This window comes from Mya arenaria, chromosome 14 (assembly GCF_026914265.1).
Source record: "Mya arenaria isolate MELC-2E11 chromosome 14, ASM2691426v1".
Taxonomy (NCBI): Eukaryota; Metazoa; Mollusca; class Bivalvia; order Myida; family Myidae; genus Mya; species Mya arenaria.
In genome coordinates this window covers 8276271-8294675 of record NC_069135.1, presented here as the reverse complement: position 1 = coordinate 8294675, position 18405 = coordinate 8276271, and the positions used below count along the sequence as shown (strand labels likewise).

At 34.1% G+C, this 18405-nt stretch overlaps 1 protein-coding gene across 3 annotated transcripts in view; it reads left to right on the top strand.

Moving 5' to 3' along the window:
* The window catches only part of LOC128218075 (stabilin-2-like), a 145837-nt gene that overhangs the window by 12304 nt on the left and 115128 nt on the right, over positions 1 to 18405 (top strand). For all 3 annotated transcript variants that reach the window (XR_008258310.1, XM_052925606.1, XM_052925607.1), the window contains exons 5-19: positions 538 to 752; positions 1071 to 1207; positions 1729 to 1789; positions 2300 to 2461; positions 3562 to 3708; positions 4761 to 4904; positions 5422 to 5484; positions 8820 to 8939; positions 10764 to 10814; positions 11220 to 11300; positions 11763 to 11915; positions 12835 to 12891; positions 14028 to 14123; positions 15088 to 15174; positions 15521 to 15632. Coding sequence is in view for 2 of the 3 variants with exons in the window: in XM_052925606.1 (XP_052781566.1) it covers positions 538 to 752; positions 1071 to 1207; positions 1729 to 1789; positions 2300 to 2461; positions 3562 to 3708; positions 4761 to 4904; positions 5422 to 5484; positions 8820 to 8939; positions 10764 to 10814; positions 11220 to 11300; positions 11763 to 11915; positions 12835 to 12891; positions 14028 to 14123; positions 15088 to 15174; positions 15521 to 15632 (1686 nt within the window). In the remaining variant the exon portion in view is untranslated. The remainder of the gene's footprint in view (positions 1 to 537; positions 753 to 1070; positions 1208 to 1728; positions 1790 to 2299; positions 2462 to 3561; positions 3709 to 4760; positions 4905 to 5421; positions 5485 to 8819; positions 8940 to 10763; positions 10815 to 11219; positions 11301 to 11762; positions 11916 to 12834; positions 12892 to 14027; positions 14124 to 15087; positions 15175 to 15520; positions 15633 to 18405) is intronic.

Sequence of the window (18405 nt, the reverse complement as noted above, 5' to 3'; positions counted from 1 at the left end):
TTAAAGGCTGATATAATAATTATAATAACAAAACAATGATAGTAAGATATACAGTTAGACGGATCTTTACGATGTATACTGCTGCCTCTGTAATGAATAATTAGACTAGAGTATGTACATAACATGGCAATTGAAAAAGGGAATAAAGGGTCAATATTTCGTGGGATCTTGAATCGGTGGATCACCCAACCCTCGAAACCCACGAACATTAATGCCCCATGAACATTAATGATTTCACAGTATTAACTTGCAGCATGTAATTTAAAAAAGATTGTTTTATTTGTTTTCAGCCTCTAAATAAATGTTTTGATAACTGTTGACCCGGTAGGTTTTATTCCATGTATTTGGTCTTGTTAATAACACAGTTTGGCCATGACCATTTTATAAAAAATAGTTTTGTCATGTTTTATGTTTGTTTGTCTTGTCTGAAATTGGCTAGTTGTCTTTGACTTTCACTTTAAACTCATTTTCTTTCCCTCTTCTCAAATCTATTTTTATGAAACATTGTGATGCAAAACCCATGATTTCATGTTTCAGAGATTGATATCTGCACTGTACCTCCCCATTGTCATAGCTATGCCAACTGCACCATGACAACTGCACCCACCGCTGACAACTTGTGGAAGATGTGCACTTGTTGGACAGGTTACCATGGCGATGGGTTCCAGTGTGACCCTGACGACCCTTGCCAAGTCAACAATGGGGATTGCCATGACAACACTACTATATGCAGAAACACTGCACCCGGAGAGGTATGGTTTGAGCATTATCTTAGCCTTTGTATAGTCATTGTCATTATCGTGGTTGGCCTGGTATGAAAGTTTAAAATGTTTGCCATAGTTTGGACTATTCATTATATTCTAATAAAACTTATATTTTTTATTACAATGGTCAGGTATATATAGGATGTCCAATTAGTCTGGCTACAAATTGTTTAGTTATACACCTCGGTAATCATATGAACTTGCAGGGATCTTGTTATTTTATGCATTATCATGGTTTATGCCATTATTTCATACAAAGAAAAAAGGTAGAGTTCCCACTTAATAATACATAATGTCACATTTCAGCGGGTGTGTGACTGTAAGCCGGGTTACCATGAGCACCAGCTGGATACAGGATGTAGCCTGATAGACATCTGCATGGTGAATACCTCCGCCTGCCACCCAAAGGCCAATTGTGAAACTGTGGCACCATTAACTGTCGAGTAAGTTACAGGAATCGCTAGGTGCCATTGTTAATAACACTGATCGATATCAGTTTCAGTTATTTCTTTAAATTTGAATGCAAATGGTTTATATAATCAGTATTTACATGTTCAAGAATTTATGGTTATTACTTGGGACTTGCTGTATGATTTGCCATAACATAACTAACCACCGTCTAAGAGTTAAGTATTTTTTAAAGTTTTTTGTTCATGAAGTTGAAGGGTGTAATAAGTGTTCCTGCTATTTCCATCACAATATCTGTGCTCGTATTCTGCTGCATGTGTCTATTACAGGTGTGCCAATCCTGAAGGCCAAATGGGGGCATGTGTACATCTGTTTTGGTATTCTGCTGCATGTGTCTATTACAGGTGTACCAGTCCTGAAGGCTACATGGGGGATGGATACACCTGTGTTGGTTATCTGCATTATGTGTCTATTACAGGTGTACCAGTCTCGAAGGCTAAATGGGGCATGAATACATCTGTGTTGGTATCTGATACATTTCGTTTGTGTATTGCAGGTGTACCTGTCCTAAAGGCTACATGGGGGATGGACACATCTGTGTTGGTAATCTGCTGCAGGTGGGCAACTTTCTTTCATTTGGTTTTCTTTCTTGGCCTCAGTTTCTTGAAATATCATAAGTCCCTTGTAACAGGATAAAGCTAAGCTCACTACTTTTGTTTGTCTATAATTTGCGTTATATTTACTAATTTAAGAGGTTTTAGAATTAAAATAGATATTATATTCATGATAATCACAATTAACCATTTTTCATTTATCAAAATACAATTTTATGATGTATTTCAACTAATTGAAATAAGCTACTTATGCCTGTTAAGTTTACGAAGTTCCAAGAAATTTGGGCCAGGTTATGAGGTTTCTTATAACAAGTGGTTAAAGCATTGATATCAGCTGAACTTATATGAATTTGAATAAACATATTGCTTTGTGTTTTGCTCAAGTACATAGCCTTTTAATTTTGACAAAACTATGGATGTTATTTTTGAACCCTGTTTTTTTGTGTAAAATACCTTTCATATTGAATGCCATATTCATATTTTGTATGTTTATCTTAAAAACATATGTTGTAGACCATCCGGGACCTTAATGGAGAAGACCCAGATTTGAAGGGCAAGCTATCCTTGATAGAAGGTGCCATGTCCAAGTACTATGCCAGGGAGCTGACTGAGCATGGCCCCTTCACAATGTTTGTGCCCATTAATGATGGCTTCAGGTCAATCAACACTGGTGATGTAAGATGCTTATTGAATAAATCTTGTTTGTATGTATGGTTATTAACTGTTGTGAATAAAATACAGTTTTGGTAAGTGGTAAAGTGCATATTTTCTACAATGATTTTCATAAAGCACTGAATACCCTAGTTTTATGCAGAAGTAGTTGGATTAGTTACTACATTATTAACCCATAGTGGTTATTAGAATAATGTAAGTCTAGTGGTATCAAACTGGCCCCTGAGACTTTGATATCTTTAGTCACAGGTAACAGATTGTGTCCAAACTTGATTTATAAGAGGAGTTTAAGGAGGTTTTTCATGGGATGGTATTTGGGGCCCATAGTGTCATGGTCAAGGTCACTGTTTCTGTAAATAGAAAAATGGTCAAAACTGAATATCTTATGTTAAGGTTGACAAATTGTGACCCAACTTGTATATAAGAAGAGTTCATGGAGACTTTTCATTGGAATGCTTTAAAGATATGTTGGATCAAGGTCATGGTCACTGTTTCTTTAAATATAAAAACTTTTGCAACTGAAAATCTCAAGTTTCAGTACTTTAAATAATAACAAAATTAAAACTGAATATCTGACATATTGTGTCCAACCCAGATATGTAGGAATAGTTAATCGAGACCTTTCATTGGAATTGCATTTGGGATCCAAAGGGTCGAGGTTGCTGTTTTAAAAGTCAGTTAAAACTGAATTTATTAGTTTGGTAAACAAATTGTTACCCAACTTGGTATATAATAACAGCTTATGGAGGCCTTTCAATGGATTGAATTTGGTGTCCCTAGGGTCAAGGTCAAGGTCAATGTTACTAAAAAAAATAAAATGAAACTGAATCTCACAGTATAGTTTGAAGTTCTTCTTGAAATCATTCAAAACCTGGTTTCATCGCATTGCGATGTTTCTTGTTATTCAATTCTCAGTCACAATTCATTTCAACTATTTAAACAGCGAGATGTTTAGGCATTCAGTCACTGAATTTAGTTATAAGAAAAAAAAGTATCAAGTTGAATAATACCAAGTAAGTGTCAAAATTCCATAACTCCCATAAAAATGCTGTTGGTACATGTGTTTCCTTAATACTTTGACTTTTTCTCTTCTCTCCATTTAGTATGGGAAATGGCTGGATGATGGTGTCCAGGTGCGAAAGATCCTTCGAGAGCACCTGCTACCAGGGGAGTTCACTCTGGACAAACTCACCAACACCTCAGAGTTTCACACCCTGCAGGGAACCCCAGCAGAGATTCTCGTCAATCAGGTCCCTTATATTAGGAAACTAATTTTCAGATATTGTGATTAAAAGTTGATTCTAGAATTTAATTGTTTCTACAACAAAATACTTAGTATTGATATTTGTGGTCTGTTTTTAAAAGCAAATCTAGGTTTTGTTATCATAGAAGAAGTGCTACCATTTTTTGTTACCAACGAGGTCTTGAGTCAAAGATTTAAACCTCTTTACTATTTAAACTGATGCCATTTGTGTAATTTTATGGAAATTATCAAACTGATATTGCTAGACATGATTCACTACCTCCACCCTGGTTAAAACATTGGTGCCATTGTCCTTATTTTTGAGCTATTATTTAGAATTATTAAGAATATTTACATGTAAAAATGTTTACACTAACAATTGGCATGTGAGTAGGAAGTCCGATAACTCTAGCTATCATAATTCTCGAGTTAACTCTCTTGTCTAACTGGTAAGGTAAGTAAGGTTTATATCATGGGTGTTAATCACTGGGAGCATTGATTTGCTATGATCAGGCCCCAGTTTCACTAAAATACTTAAGTAGTTGCTCCATAACTTAATGAACTCATTTTACACACTAAGCATGGTAGAAAATCTGACTTTTTATCTATTGGAATTGCATTTTCTCATGAAATACGTTGATTAAAAATGTATAACAATTCTTAAGATTGTTTTAGAGACTTTTTTTTTACTCGAGTGACTTATTAAGATTTTGTAGTTGTACTCAACTGTATTTTGGCATATCCATTGCCCTTTTTAGGTAGTATACACATGTTTTGGTTGTAAAATATTAATAAAGAGAAAATGAATCAAGAAGAGAAAATTTAAGAATTTATTTTCATCCCAGCTACATTATATAGAGGAGGTAGCGTACTTAGTTGAGTTAATAAGGTACTTCACAATTATTGAGAAATTGATTCCTGGCCTTGGTGTGAAAGTGTTGGAAATTAATTACGTTTTGCGTCAAAAGAAGGTAATTACTCCCATATATGTTTAATTATGCATAATTTATACTAAGATCTATACATTCATGCATATGTAAAATAAAATGTCCATTTTAGAGGACAGATGTGATGAAGTATAGGATACTGGGAAGCAACAGAAAGGCTGCGCTGGAGAAATGGGACATTCCAGCCTCTAATGGCATCATCCATGTTATAGACAGGCTGCTGGTGATCAATGCCCAGGATACTGGATTTCCAAATGTACATTTAAACACCTTTTTTCTCTGCCTGTTTGATTAGACACAAGTTCAATCATTTAAGTTTTTGCCGCCATTTGTGTAATTTCACTTTCAAATGGAACTTTTAACATAAACATTTTTTTTATGCTGATACTAGTAGGAGAGATTCAAGCCGACATGTGTAAATTGGTCATGTTAAAAGAGAATTGCATAACTGAATTGATAATCACTGCATTATACATAAAATGCCTCCGTCTTGGGTTGTTTTATACAGGTTTTGCTCAATGGCTTCTTAAGCAGGACAACATCCAAGACAATTCTGAAACAAAAGATGGGGAAATAAGCAGTGATTAGGGATGGAGACAGCCCTAGTAAACTTGTAAAACAGAGTATTATAAGCAATTACTTTTGTATATTACTCCAACTATTAAATGAATGTCTTTAGCGTCTTAAAGATCCAGAACTGTATGAATAACACATTTTGATATTCAAAGTTACATATATTTATATATTAGTACCACCACTTTTAATTGTTTCAGAGTGATATTTTGGAGAACATCAAACAATATGGTCAATACAACAGGCTAGAATCACTCATCACTGTAAGTAGTGGTTACTTCTTTCAGATTGTTAGAATCACTCATCACTGTAAGTACCGGTAGTTGCTACTTCATTCAGATTGTTAGAATCTATGATCACTGTAATAAGTAGCTACTTCATACAGAATGTTAGAATATCACTGTTCACTGATCACTGTAAGTTGTGGTTTCTTCATTCAGATTGTTCGAATCACTGATCACTGTAAGTAGTTGCTACTTCATTCAGATTGTTAGAATCTATGATCACTGTAATTAGTGGCTACTTCATACAGATTGTTAGAATCACTGATAACTGTAAGTATGGTTACTTCATTCCGATTGTTTTGAATCACTGATCACTAAGTAGTGGTTTCTTCATTCCGATTGTTAGAATCACTGATCACTGTAAGTTGTGGTTTCTTCATTCAGATTGTTAGAATCACTGATCACTGTAAGTTGTGGTTTCTTCATTCAGATTGTTAGAATCACTGATCACTGTAAGTAGTGGTTACTTCATTCAGATTGTTAGAATCACTGAACTCTGTAAGCAGTGGCTTATTCATTCAGGTGATTAGAATCACTGATCATTGCAAGTAATGCTACATCATTCAAATTGTATTAATCACTGATCACTGCAAGTAATGCTACTTGTTTCAAAGTGTTCAAATCACTGATCACTGCAAGTAATGCTACTTCATTCAAAGTGTATTAATCACTGATCACTGCAAGTAATGCTACTTCATTCAAATTATATTAATCACTGATCACTGCAAGTAATGCTACTTCATTCAAATTGTATTAATCACTGATCACTGCAAGTAATGCTACTTCATTCAAATTGTATTAATCACTGATCACTGCAAGTAATGCTACTTCATTCAAATTGTATTAATCACTGATCACTGCAAGTAATGCTACTTCATTCAAATTGTATTAATCACTGATCACTGCAAGTAATGCTACTTCATTCAAAATGTATTAATCACTGATCACTGCAAGTTATGCTACTTCATTCAAATTGTATTAATCACTGATCACTGCAAGTAATGCTACATCATTTAAATTGTATTAATCACTGATCACTGCAAGTAATGCTACTTCATTCAAAGTGTTAAAATCACTGATCACTACAAGTAATGCTGCTTCATTCAAATTGTATTAATCACTGATCACTGCAAGTAATGCTACTTCATTCATATTGTATTAATCACTGATTACTGCAAGTAATGCTACTTCATTCAAATTGTATTAATCACTGATCACTGCAAGTAATGCTACTTCATTCAAATTGTATTAATCACTGATCACTGCAAGTAATGCTTCTTCATTCAAATTGTATTAATCACTGATCACTGCAATTAATGCTACTTCATTCAAATTGTATGAATCACGGATTTCTGCAAGTAATGCTACTTCATTCAAAGTGTTAAAATCACTGATCACTGCAAGTAATGCTACTTCATTCAAATTGTATTAATCACTGATCACTGCAAGTAATGCTACTTCATTCAAATTGTATTAATCACTGATCACTGCAAGTAATGCTACTTCATTCAAATTGTATGAATCACGGATTTCTGCAAGTAATGCTACTTCATTCAAAGTGTTAAAATCACTGATCACTGCAAGTAATGCTACTTCATTCAAATTGTATTAATCACTGATCACTGCAAGTAATGCTACTTCATTCAAATTGTATTAATCACTGATCACTGCAAGTATTGCTTCTTTATTCAAAGGTTTAAAATCACTGATCACTGCAAGTAATGCTTCTTCATTCAAATTGTATTAATCACTGATCACTGCAAGTAATGCTTCTTTATTCAAAGGTTTAAAATCACTGATCACTGCAAGTAATGCTACTTCATTCAAATTGTATTAATCACTGATCACTGCAAGTAATGCTACTTGTTTCAAAGTGTTCAAATCACAGATCACTGCAAGTAATGCTACTTCATTCAAATTGTATTAATCACTGATCACTGCAAGTAATGCTACTTGTTTCAAAGTGTTCAAATCACAGATCACTGCAAGTAATGCTACTTCATTCAAAGTGTTAAAATCACTGATCACTGCAAGTATTGGCTACTTCATTCAATTTGTATTAATCACTGATCACTGCAAGTAATGCTACTTCATTCAAATTGTATGAATCACGGATTTCTGCAAGTAATGCTACTTCATTCAAAGTGTTAAAATCACTGATCACTGCAAGTAATGCTACTTCATTCAAATTGTATTAATCACTGATCACTGCAAGTAATGCTACTTCATTCAAATTGTATTAATCACTGATCACTGCAAGTATTGCTTCTTTATTCAAAGGTTTAAAATCACTGATCACTGCAAGTAATGCTTCTTCATTCAAATTGTATTAATCACTGATCACTGCAAGTAATGCTTCTTTATTCAAAGGTTTAAAATCACTGATCACTGCAAGTAATGCTACTTCATTCAAATTGTATTAATCACTGATCACTGCAAGTAATGCTACTTGTTTCAAAGTGTTCAAATCACAGATCACTGCAAGTAATGCTACTTCATTCAAAGTGTTAAAATCACTGATCACTGCAAGTATTGGCTACTTCATTCAATTTGTATTAATCACTGATCACTGCACGTAATGCTACTTCATTCAAAGTGTATTAATCACTGATCACTGCAAGTATTGCTTCTTTATTCAAAGTATTAAAATTACTGATCACTGAAAATAATGCTACTTCATTCAAATTGTATGAATCACGGGATTATGCAAGTAATGCTACTTAATTCAAAGTGTTAAAATCACTGATCCCTGCAAGTAATGCTACTTCATTCAAATTGTATGAATCACAGATTACTGCAAGTATTGCTACTTCATTCAAATTGTTAAAATCACTGATTACTGCAAGTATTGGCTACTTCATTCAGATTGTTGTTTTTTGTTTGTCTGTTTTTCAAGAAAAAAAAGTTCAGGTTATGTCATAGCCTCAATGATTTGTTTGTTGTTGTATGCAATGTTATCATTGTTATGCAAAACACTATGGCCATAACGGAAAAAACATGTTTAAGATAAACTTGGTAAACATATTGCCCGAGACAATGCACATTGTATGAACAGCAAGGTCTGTTACTCTGCCTTGAATAATTATATGATTTTGAGGATGCTATCAGGTTGTAGTATGAGTTTATTCAACCAATCAATTAGCTTATTATGTTACAATTCCATTCACTGTCTTGTTGAATATTAGTCTCACGGATGGGAATAAATTTTGGCCATTATATTACATCTTTCTCTACTGAATGGTGCCCAAATACAGTAATACAATTTTTAACAATTGTGGTGCTATGTTAGAGTCATCTTCAATTAACATTTCCAGACTGCTGGTGATGAGATCACATCGATACTTGTGAGCCCGAACATCACATTGTTTGCACCCATCAACTCTGCCTGGGACACACTGCCAATGGGCTCACTGGAGTTTCTCAACTCACCCGAGGTGGGCAAGACTATAATGTTAAGTTGACAAAACAAAGTTTTTGTTGTGGTCTTTTTTAGCTTTTTTTCTATCTACATTACTGGTAACGTAATTTTTTATGCACTATCATATTTTTGGCAAAATTTTTGTTTCTGCAAAATTTATGCCGACATAATTACTGATGTTCAGAACAATGGATACCGTATTATACTATACATAGGACGCACTTTTTTACCACAGATTATCGTCTAAAAAATTGCCTGCGTCCTTTCTATGCTATTAGGATTTTATCAGTTTTTCACAAGTCCATTTCAGGCCGAAATTGTCGGACCGGAGACGAACGTGGTAATGGTAAGTACCGATACTTTGTCCAGAGAAGAGAACAACTGACGTAGGTAAAATCACGCAAGTTAACACACGCAGAAATTTATTGAATGTTTACTTTAAAATGATTTATTGAGTAATAAATTGAAAACAAACATGAGTGGTTATTTTTTACAAAAGGGAAGCTACTCACAAAAACTCGATGTGAGTCAGCACTTTAACTGGATTGAGTTATAACGGCATTGGGAAAGGAGGTAAATATCAATTAATCGTTGTTCACGATTTTAATGTTTCGATATTTTACAAAACATTTTGTATGTTACTGTTTTAAAATATTAATAAAGGAATGTGCATAATGCAAAGTAGCATTATTGTCACTATCAAATCTTTTCAAATGTGCGAAGGTGTGAAAAACACCCGCTGTCTGTCATTAGAAAAACATCAATAGAACGAACTATTGCGATGGTAATACCGTATGTTTGTTTGTTCGACGTGCCAACCGCTGGCAAGGCTAATTACCGACATGCGTTAATTATGCCGACATGCTTTAATCCGCGCAGCGACAAGCCTTATCAAAACAATCATCAGTTTTGACAATACACAGTTTTGCTGCGCTTGCAACGGTTGCAACGATTGACTGTCAGTCAGATGGTGTGTCGGGACTATTACGGCATTTGTATCAGTCTTATAATATGCGTGAATGGAGGTTGACATTTGAGAACATTCACGCATATTATAAGACTTATATCATTGTTGTGTACGATACACTGTCAGAAGACGACGAAGGCGAATTGAAGAAAAGCTTCACCAGGTTGATAGAATAAAACTGTATTATTGCCTGTGCTACTGTTATTTTTCTTGCGTATCTAATGTATAAATTTACTTGAAATAAACAATGAAGTACATATCAGTTTGCTATAAAATTTAATATCGCATGGTTTATATTGACCTTTGCCATTTTCACGATCCCAAAAAATAAATTATGGCAGATACTGGACTTACCGAAATACGCTAAATTACCGAAATACGACGATAATTATCCAAATACACAAGACAGTTGTATATCGAAATATGACTTATATACAATTTTTTGTTTGTTTTTACTTCAATATATGTTATAAATACTTTACAAACCCTTAAAGTTTTTGGCCCGGTTTTGACATTTTTCCGCTGCGTCCTATCTTATATATTAAGGGTTTTTACTCGTTTTTTCAACATTTTTTTTGCGTGTGTCCTATCTTTGCTAGCGTCCTATACATAGTATAATACGGTATTGAAACATTGATGAAAGATGATAATTTTGATATCCAGATTAGTTTATTCCTTATCAGAAATAAATGTGCTGTTGATTACTCTGAAGCGGATTTAGAGCTTTAGAGAAGTAATTTGAAAATATTTTAACATTTTCCCTTTGGGTATGAGGACTCCTGTTTTACTTCACTGTGCCATCCCTTCGGGGTCTATGGATAGTTTGGGTCTTCTATTGCAGTACAGTCATAGTTTTTCTGCTTTCTATTGCAGGGTAGGAGTCATCTGGTTGCCATACTGAAGGATCACATTTACCAGGGAGTTGTACGTTCACATTTTTATGTTTTACTGTCTTGACTCGATAACAAAATGATTTATCATGGATCTTGAAATTGTCTGGGACTTATTTTCTCTTTCAAACTGATTTCGTGATAAAATGTGTTAAAAAATCTGTCTGAGAGAAAAGTTCTTAAGTACACCAATTTTTTTGCCTGCGTCCTATCTATGCTAGCGTCCTAATAGTATAATATGGTAGTCTGAAACTCGATAAATTAGTTTAAAGCATAGTCCAGCTGTTAACATGACAAAGTGCATATATGTAGCAGCCCCGATCAGTCTGGCACAAGTAGCTACTGAGTTATGTCCCTTGGTCAACAGACATTGCCATCAACTAGAGGTACAGTTGTTATTAAAACTAAGCAACCTCGTATACACATATTCTGATTGTAGCTGGAGGTGACGGACATTGTGAACATGCGTCTTCTGATGTCCATGGCTGGAACTGTCTCCTATGTCTATATATCTCCAACAGTAAGTGCATTTCAAACAATATCCTGTACTATTGGTCTGGGGGAAAAATGTTGGACATAATATTTTTTACTTGACTGAAAAATGTCTAGAAGAAATCAATTCTATATCTGATGTTGGGATTGTGTGAAGGGTTTTTGAACAACAATTTTTGAGAAGTTGTTCTTTAATTTCATGTTGAACACAAGAATAACCATTAAAGCTATTATTTTGTACATATATATAGTTTATTAGTTTATTATCCATTTTTGCATATTTTTGTAAAAATATTTACTCATATTGTACAAACTCTATATCTCTCATCCAAAATTTGTGGGATACTCTGAAGGCTTCTAAAAAGGACACCATAACTGGTTTCTACCCAGGGAACAGACTTGAGACTGATTCATATCAGCTTTCATCTTTATTCACAATGGATCTAAAAAAGATGAGTTTAAACTACAATGATTATTCTTTCCCCACCAGGGTCTGTTGAAGGTGAACAACCATGCGAACCTCCTGCAGGCAGACATTGCTGCAAGTAATGGGCTTATACATGAGATATCCGAGGTGAAGGTCCCCAATGGCGTGTCCACACTGCCCAATTACTGCGACATCGAAACCTACAGCCTCGTCAAGGTGAGTTTGTCTGTAAAACCTGGCATATTCTGGGAATTTGGGTGTATTTATGGCAAGTTCTATTTTGTCAATTATATGATATTTTCATGTCAATAAGACACAAAAGATCTTTTTTTTTTTAGCTCACCTGAGCACAAAACACTCAAGGTTAGCTATTAGGATTAGTTTTTGTCCGGTCATCCAGTTTGCTAAAAAAAACATCTCTGAATTTACTGTGTCCAATTTATTGAAACTTCACAGGAAGCTTTCTTTGTTGACACTCAGAAAAAAATCAAACAAGGCATATTGATCGACTTACAACAACAACAACAAATGGCCGACTGTCTGTTTTACATATAGAAATCTATCTGAAATATCCTTTTTCTCTTGTTATGTAATGCAAAGATACAGGAAAAACATTTATACATGCTTAAACTTCAATTAATTCAGAGAATTTTGCGAAATTGTAACTTTCAGCTTTTCATCAAAAATCGATATTATCAGAAAATGAAGTATGTCGGACCATTAAAATCTTAGACTTCATTATCAGTTAAATAACATTTAAAACAGACAGACTATCACATTTTATCATGCAACATGGAAAATATCAACAGCGTTCTTAAGCAATTTGTTAACCCTCCAGGGGTGCATACTAATGACCTTCCACATGTCAATTGGGTATACCGGGTACTTCCCAATAGATGTTTATAAACAGTGCTTTTTTCACATACCTCAGGTGAGCAATTCAGTGCCATAATGTCCCTCTTGTTTTATATTGTGTTACTGATGTTATCTCTGTTATGTTTATAAAGAAGTTTGCTAGTGCATAACTAACTACCGTAATAACAAGATGAAGTTTTGATTAAAATTAGAGACTGTTCTTTATAATCTAGATTGTTACCACATCATAATCATGAAGTCTTGTATTGTCTGATTGCAGGGTGCTTGCCGGGACTGTCGGGAGGATATGAAATGCTATGGAGATGATGCCATGACTGTAAACTAACCTTTGTTTTAGTTACATCTTGTGTTCACATTATACTATCCTAATACTCTTTGACAGAATCTCTGGTTAAAAAAAATGTTAGGTATTTTGATAGTCATTGTTGTCCACACTGGTATAAACAATGTCAAGGTATTTTGATAGTCATTGTCCACACTGGTATGAACAATGTCAAGGTATTTTGATAGTCATTGCTGTCTGCACTGGTATAAACAATGTCGAGGTATTTTGATAGTCATTGTCCACACTGGTATGAACAATGTCAAGGTATTTTGATAGTCATTGCTGTCTGCACTGGTATAAACAATGTCATGGTATTTTGATAGTCATTGCTGTCTGCACTGGTATAAACAATGTCAAGGTATTTTGATAGTCATTGCTGTCTGCACTGGTATAAACAATGTCAAGGTATTTTGATAGTCATTGTCCACACTGGTATGAACAATGTCAAGGTATTTTGATAGTCATTGCTGTCTGCACTGGTATAAACAATGTCGAGGTATTTTGATAGTCATTGTCCACACTGGTATGAACAATGTCAAGGTATTTTGATAGTCATTGCTGTCTGCACTGGTATAAACAATGTCATGGTATTTTGATAGTCATTGCTGTCTGCACTGGTATAAACAATGTCAAGGTATTTTGATAGTCATTGCTGTCTGCACTGGTATAAACAATGTCGAGGTATTTTGATAGTCATTGTCCACACTGGTATGAACAATGTCAAGTTATTTTGATAGTCATTGCTGTCTGCACTGGTATAAACACTGTCATGGTATTTTGATAGTCATTGCTGGTATTAAATATGTCAAACAAAATCTCTTTTTATTAGGCAAAATTTGAAAGAACAAAAAAACAATCAAGATTTTCTTTAAAACTTTGTGTGTTTATATATAATGGTAAAATTGTGTAGTAAGCCAGGAGAAGCTGCCAGAACTCTCATGTTGAGTTGGGTTATTTGCTCATTTGAAAATAAAGACAAGCATTAGTCTCCCCTTACACTGTTCCTTATTTACCAAATATGTACTCTGTACAAATTTGTTTATTGTACACTGTATAAAGTCTCAGTATGAACAATAACTGTCCTTGTTTCCTTGTTAATAAATAAAATGGTGTGGCGATGATTTCAGGATATTCTGGAGCCATGTCAGTATCTGGCCAAGAATGCTGAAGAGAAATATGACTACTACCCTGGCTGTGCAGTCATGTGTAACAGGACATTCTATGTATGTGAAATATTGTTGACTATTTAAGACTTTACAGTACGCTAGGTGAATATAGTTATAGCTCAAGGCCCATTAGTGGCTGGTCTTTTTTTCTTCATGTAATTTGAAATTTAAAAAAAAACAACAACCAGGGTTATGAAAAATTTATGCAAGTTAAGAAATAGAATTAATTTTATAAATAAAATGATAAAGATGATATAAAAATTTTTTATAAGGCCACACCAAATTGATCTTTCGTCAATTTTTTTACCTGTGAACCAGATATTTTGAGTTTAAATATAGGTTGAAGTGTAATTTGTCCATTTTTAATATGTTTTTCGCTTGCGCTCGCTTCATATTTTATGAAAAATGATAAAAAAAAAAAAATTATTTTTATTTTCATTTCGCTCGCTCGCTCCATTTTTTTTTTTGCAAAAATCCGAGGAACTAAAGATCAATTTGGTGTGGCCTAAGATAGAGAAACAATTAAGGCCAGCATCAGGTATGAACCCTTCAATCAGGGACCATAACCATTTCACCACTATCCAGAGGGTTTCGAAATGAAATTTGTCTACATATGAATGTTTCTTGTTATTGTTCAAGGTGGTTTTAACATACTTCACCACAAAGCTGTCATGTTTGATGACAGTGATTTTGCTAGCATGTAGAAGGGTAGTAAGACGATTTCAAGAGGCCTTATTCAACCTGCTATTTATTTTTATATTCATACATTTTAACAAAAATAATGGCCAGACCAGAGGGGGCTGCTTAAATAACAACATTGTTAACAAACAATTAAATCTACTTGTTGTCTGCTAGGTTGTTTGTGGAAAATGTGCATTCTACATACCGGTATATATATTATTAGAATTATTCACTGAGTCTTTAAGTTTTGTTTAATATCTGATAGTACCAACAATTAGCCAATCAACAGCATCATAGCACTCGTGGAAGTCCAGTATGGTTGTAAAACTGCCTATTTTAGAACAAGCAATGCTGCGACAACTTCTATGGCATCGACTGTCTACCGTGTCCTGGGGGCCATAAAAACCCTTGTTCCGGGCATGGAAAGGCAAGTACAAGCAGTTTCTATAAAATGGTGTCCTTGTTGGTTCTTAAAATATCAAAGTTGTTGGCAGTTAATGGTTGTGTAATAGGCTCCAGGAAGGATACTGATTGTCTGTTAAGTCACATGTAATTGCCTTGTCTGGGTCATGAATTATGAACAGAATGTACAGAAATTAATGTGGTCCTGTTAATTTGGCAATGGATTGCAAAAAGATTGTACCAATGTTACAGGTTATGACACTGAATTGGTAAAAATCAGCTAGATTGGCCTTTCATGAACGATATAATGACATTAACTTGCATGTGAAAAGTGTTTAAAAAATTATTTGATTTACCTCCCTTTTCTCCAGTGTAATGATGGCTATCATTCTGACGGGGTCTGCATCTGTGACGAGAACTTTGGTGGGCCAACGTGTGATCGATGTGCAGATAAAAAACGTTGGGGGGAGAACTGCACACAAGGTTTGAGAGGTTTTGACCATGAGAGAGTGGTGTAGGATATAGGTGTATGGTGATCAGAGGTCGTACTGGCTTGAAGGCTTGAAGGCTGGGTGACCCTGGTCCTTTTAGTTGGATTTACATTGGCCCAATGAAACACTTGCCATGTATCTTTCCTACTGCTTTAAGAAACATTCCATGGTTTTAAAGCACTAGTTGCGTGTTTCACTGTTGTGATGTAATCATTGTCACAGATATTATTTTTTGGAGACTTAATGAATTAACAACAATTTAAGTATCTCTTAATCCCAGAACTGTAGTTGCATGATTGTGTAATTATAATATTAATGTAAAAATAATAGTTATAGAAAGGTTTATGTTAAAATTATTTAAATGAGGGATGGGATAACGATTAATTTTAATTATGGAATGAAAGGTCTGTTTAACGCTGAAGACGGGGGAAATGGTTAAAAGCTTGGTTTTTAGAGGGATGCCATAGAAACCTATGCCTATTTATCATGATGAAAATATTTCTGACAGAAAATCATTTCAGATAATTGTTTTGACCAGAACTGGTCACACAAACATTTCCAAAACATGACCAATTATTGGTTCTATATTGTTCTTAGCCTTTGAAAGGGTTTTCTTGTACTCCCCAGCAATGGACACGAAAAACTGGAATAACAAATGCATGTGTTATCTTCTTAAAATTGTCTTTTATCACGCTTTTTGTCTAGTCTGTGTTTTGAGATGTAACAACTATCATAAAAAATATGATAAAATGTTTAAGACATTCACAATGAAAATGTCCCAGTTTTGGTTCACTCTGCAGCGTGAAGGCTATTATCAACTCATTTGATACCCTATTGGGGCATTATATGTTAATGTCCCAGTTAGTTATGAAGTCTAATCATATTAAAATGTCAAATGTAAGACTAGAATTAATTTGGAAAGTAAATAAGAAGATTTTAAAATAATTGACTTTAAGCATCATTTCTTTTCCATATTTTTAGATTTTAAATCATACTAATGATGGCATCATGTTGATTTAAAGTATTATTAAAACTGAAAATTATAACTAAATATGAGGATACTGTCTGAGAGATTTCAGGCGGAACTCGTTAGTTCATACCTTTAGCACAGCATTATCATACCTGGAGAATTATAATTGCTGTATTAATTTATATTAATTTGTTTAACAATTGTACATACTTTGAGTATTTTTATTCAAGCTGTTAATGGTTTCAGAAATGGTCTCTTCATTTAGTGAAAGCAGACTAGCCATTTTGTGAAGAACTTTTGTCATGTTGTCAATAGACTGGTGTTAGAAAATAAAAAGAAATCTTGCTAGCATCTTGAAGCAACATCTTAAAATTCTTTCTTTCTTCAGTTTGAACGCTTAAGACAATTGGAGTGACATTACACACTGATAAACACCGATAGATCTAAATTTTAATGCATTTTCAATTAAAATGCTTGCATGCATAGTCTCAGATACCAATCTCTGTACATATCAAAGATTTGTAGATGGTATGCCCTGCACTTAAATCTGCAGCTCGAAGAACTTGCTAGGTTTCTGCTGTACAAGGTTTCTTTGTGCCACCCCAAATAGGCGACATACATGTATATAGTTATTACTTTGGGCTTTGGTAGTGAGGTCGCCTTGGCATTGTCAGAAATCTTGAGCAGGTAATAAGTAAAAAATAATTTCTAATTACTGCCAACTAACCATACATCCTAATGAAAAAAAATATGCCATTGTCATAATTAAAAATCTGCCTGTAATGAGACGTTCCAAATTACCCATGTTTATTTTCTAATTTTCTTTTCTATTATATACTTATAAATTAATTTAATATCTTATGACTTATCACCATTATGTTTTACAAATTTGATTCCATGAAAATAGTGGACAATGCCCTTTTAAGTATTTAATATTCAATCATCCTGCAATGTGGGGCAAATCTCTATTTTACACTGGAGTTATGCCCCTTTTACATTAAAACCAACAAATAAGTCTAATGTCTTTTAATGACATTACTTTAATAACTTATTATCCAGTGTTTGTGGCTAAGGAGACTTTGTAAGATTTGATTGTGTGAAGTGCCCCAGTGACTGAATTTACTACAAAGTTTTGCACCTTTTACATTAAACTTCGTATAATTGTCTTGACCATGATTTACACACAGGTGACATATGAAGTCCCACAGAAATCTACTTATTATTCAGAGTACTTTAAGTGGTTAGATAAAAACTATTTATTAAACTTCTGTTGTTTGGAAGAATGTGTTTTTATAGATTGAGTAATGAGGTATAATACCTGGTCCAGGTTATAGATTGAGTAATGAGGTATAATACCTGGTCCAGGTTATAGATTGAGTAATGAGGTATAGTACCTGGTCCAGGTTATAGATTGAGTAATGAGGTATAATACCTGGTCCAGGTTATAGATTGAGTAATGAGGTATAATACCTGGTCCAGGTTATAGATTGAGTAATGAGGTATAGTACCTGGTCCAGGTTATATATTGAGTAATGAGGTATAATACCTGGTCCAGGTTATAGATTGAGTAATGAGGTATAATACCTGGTCCAGGTTATAGATTGAGTAATGAGGTATAATACCTGGTCCAGGTTATAGATTGAGTAATGAGGTATAATACCTGGTCCAGGTTATAGATTGAGTAATGAGGTATAATACCTGGTCCAGGTTATAGATTGAGTAATGAGGTATAATACCTGGTCCAGGTGCCTTGAAATCTGCGGATTCAATCCTTGTTTCATAATTTTGTTGACAT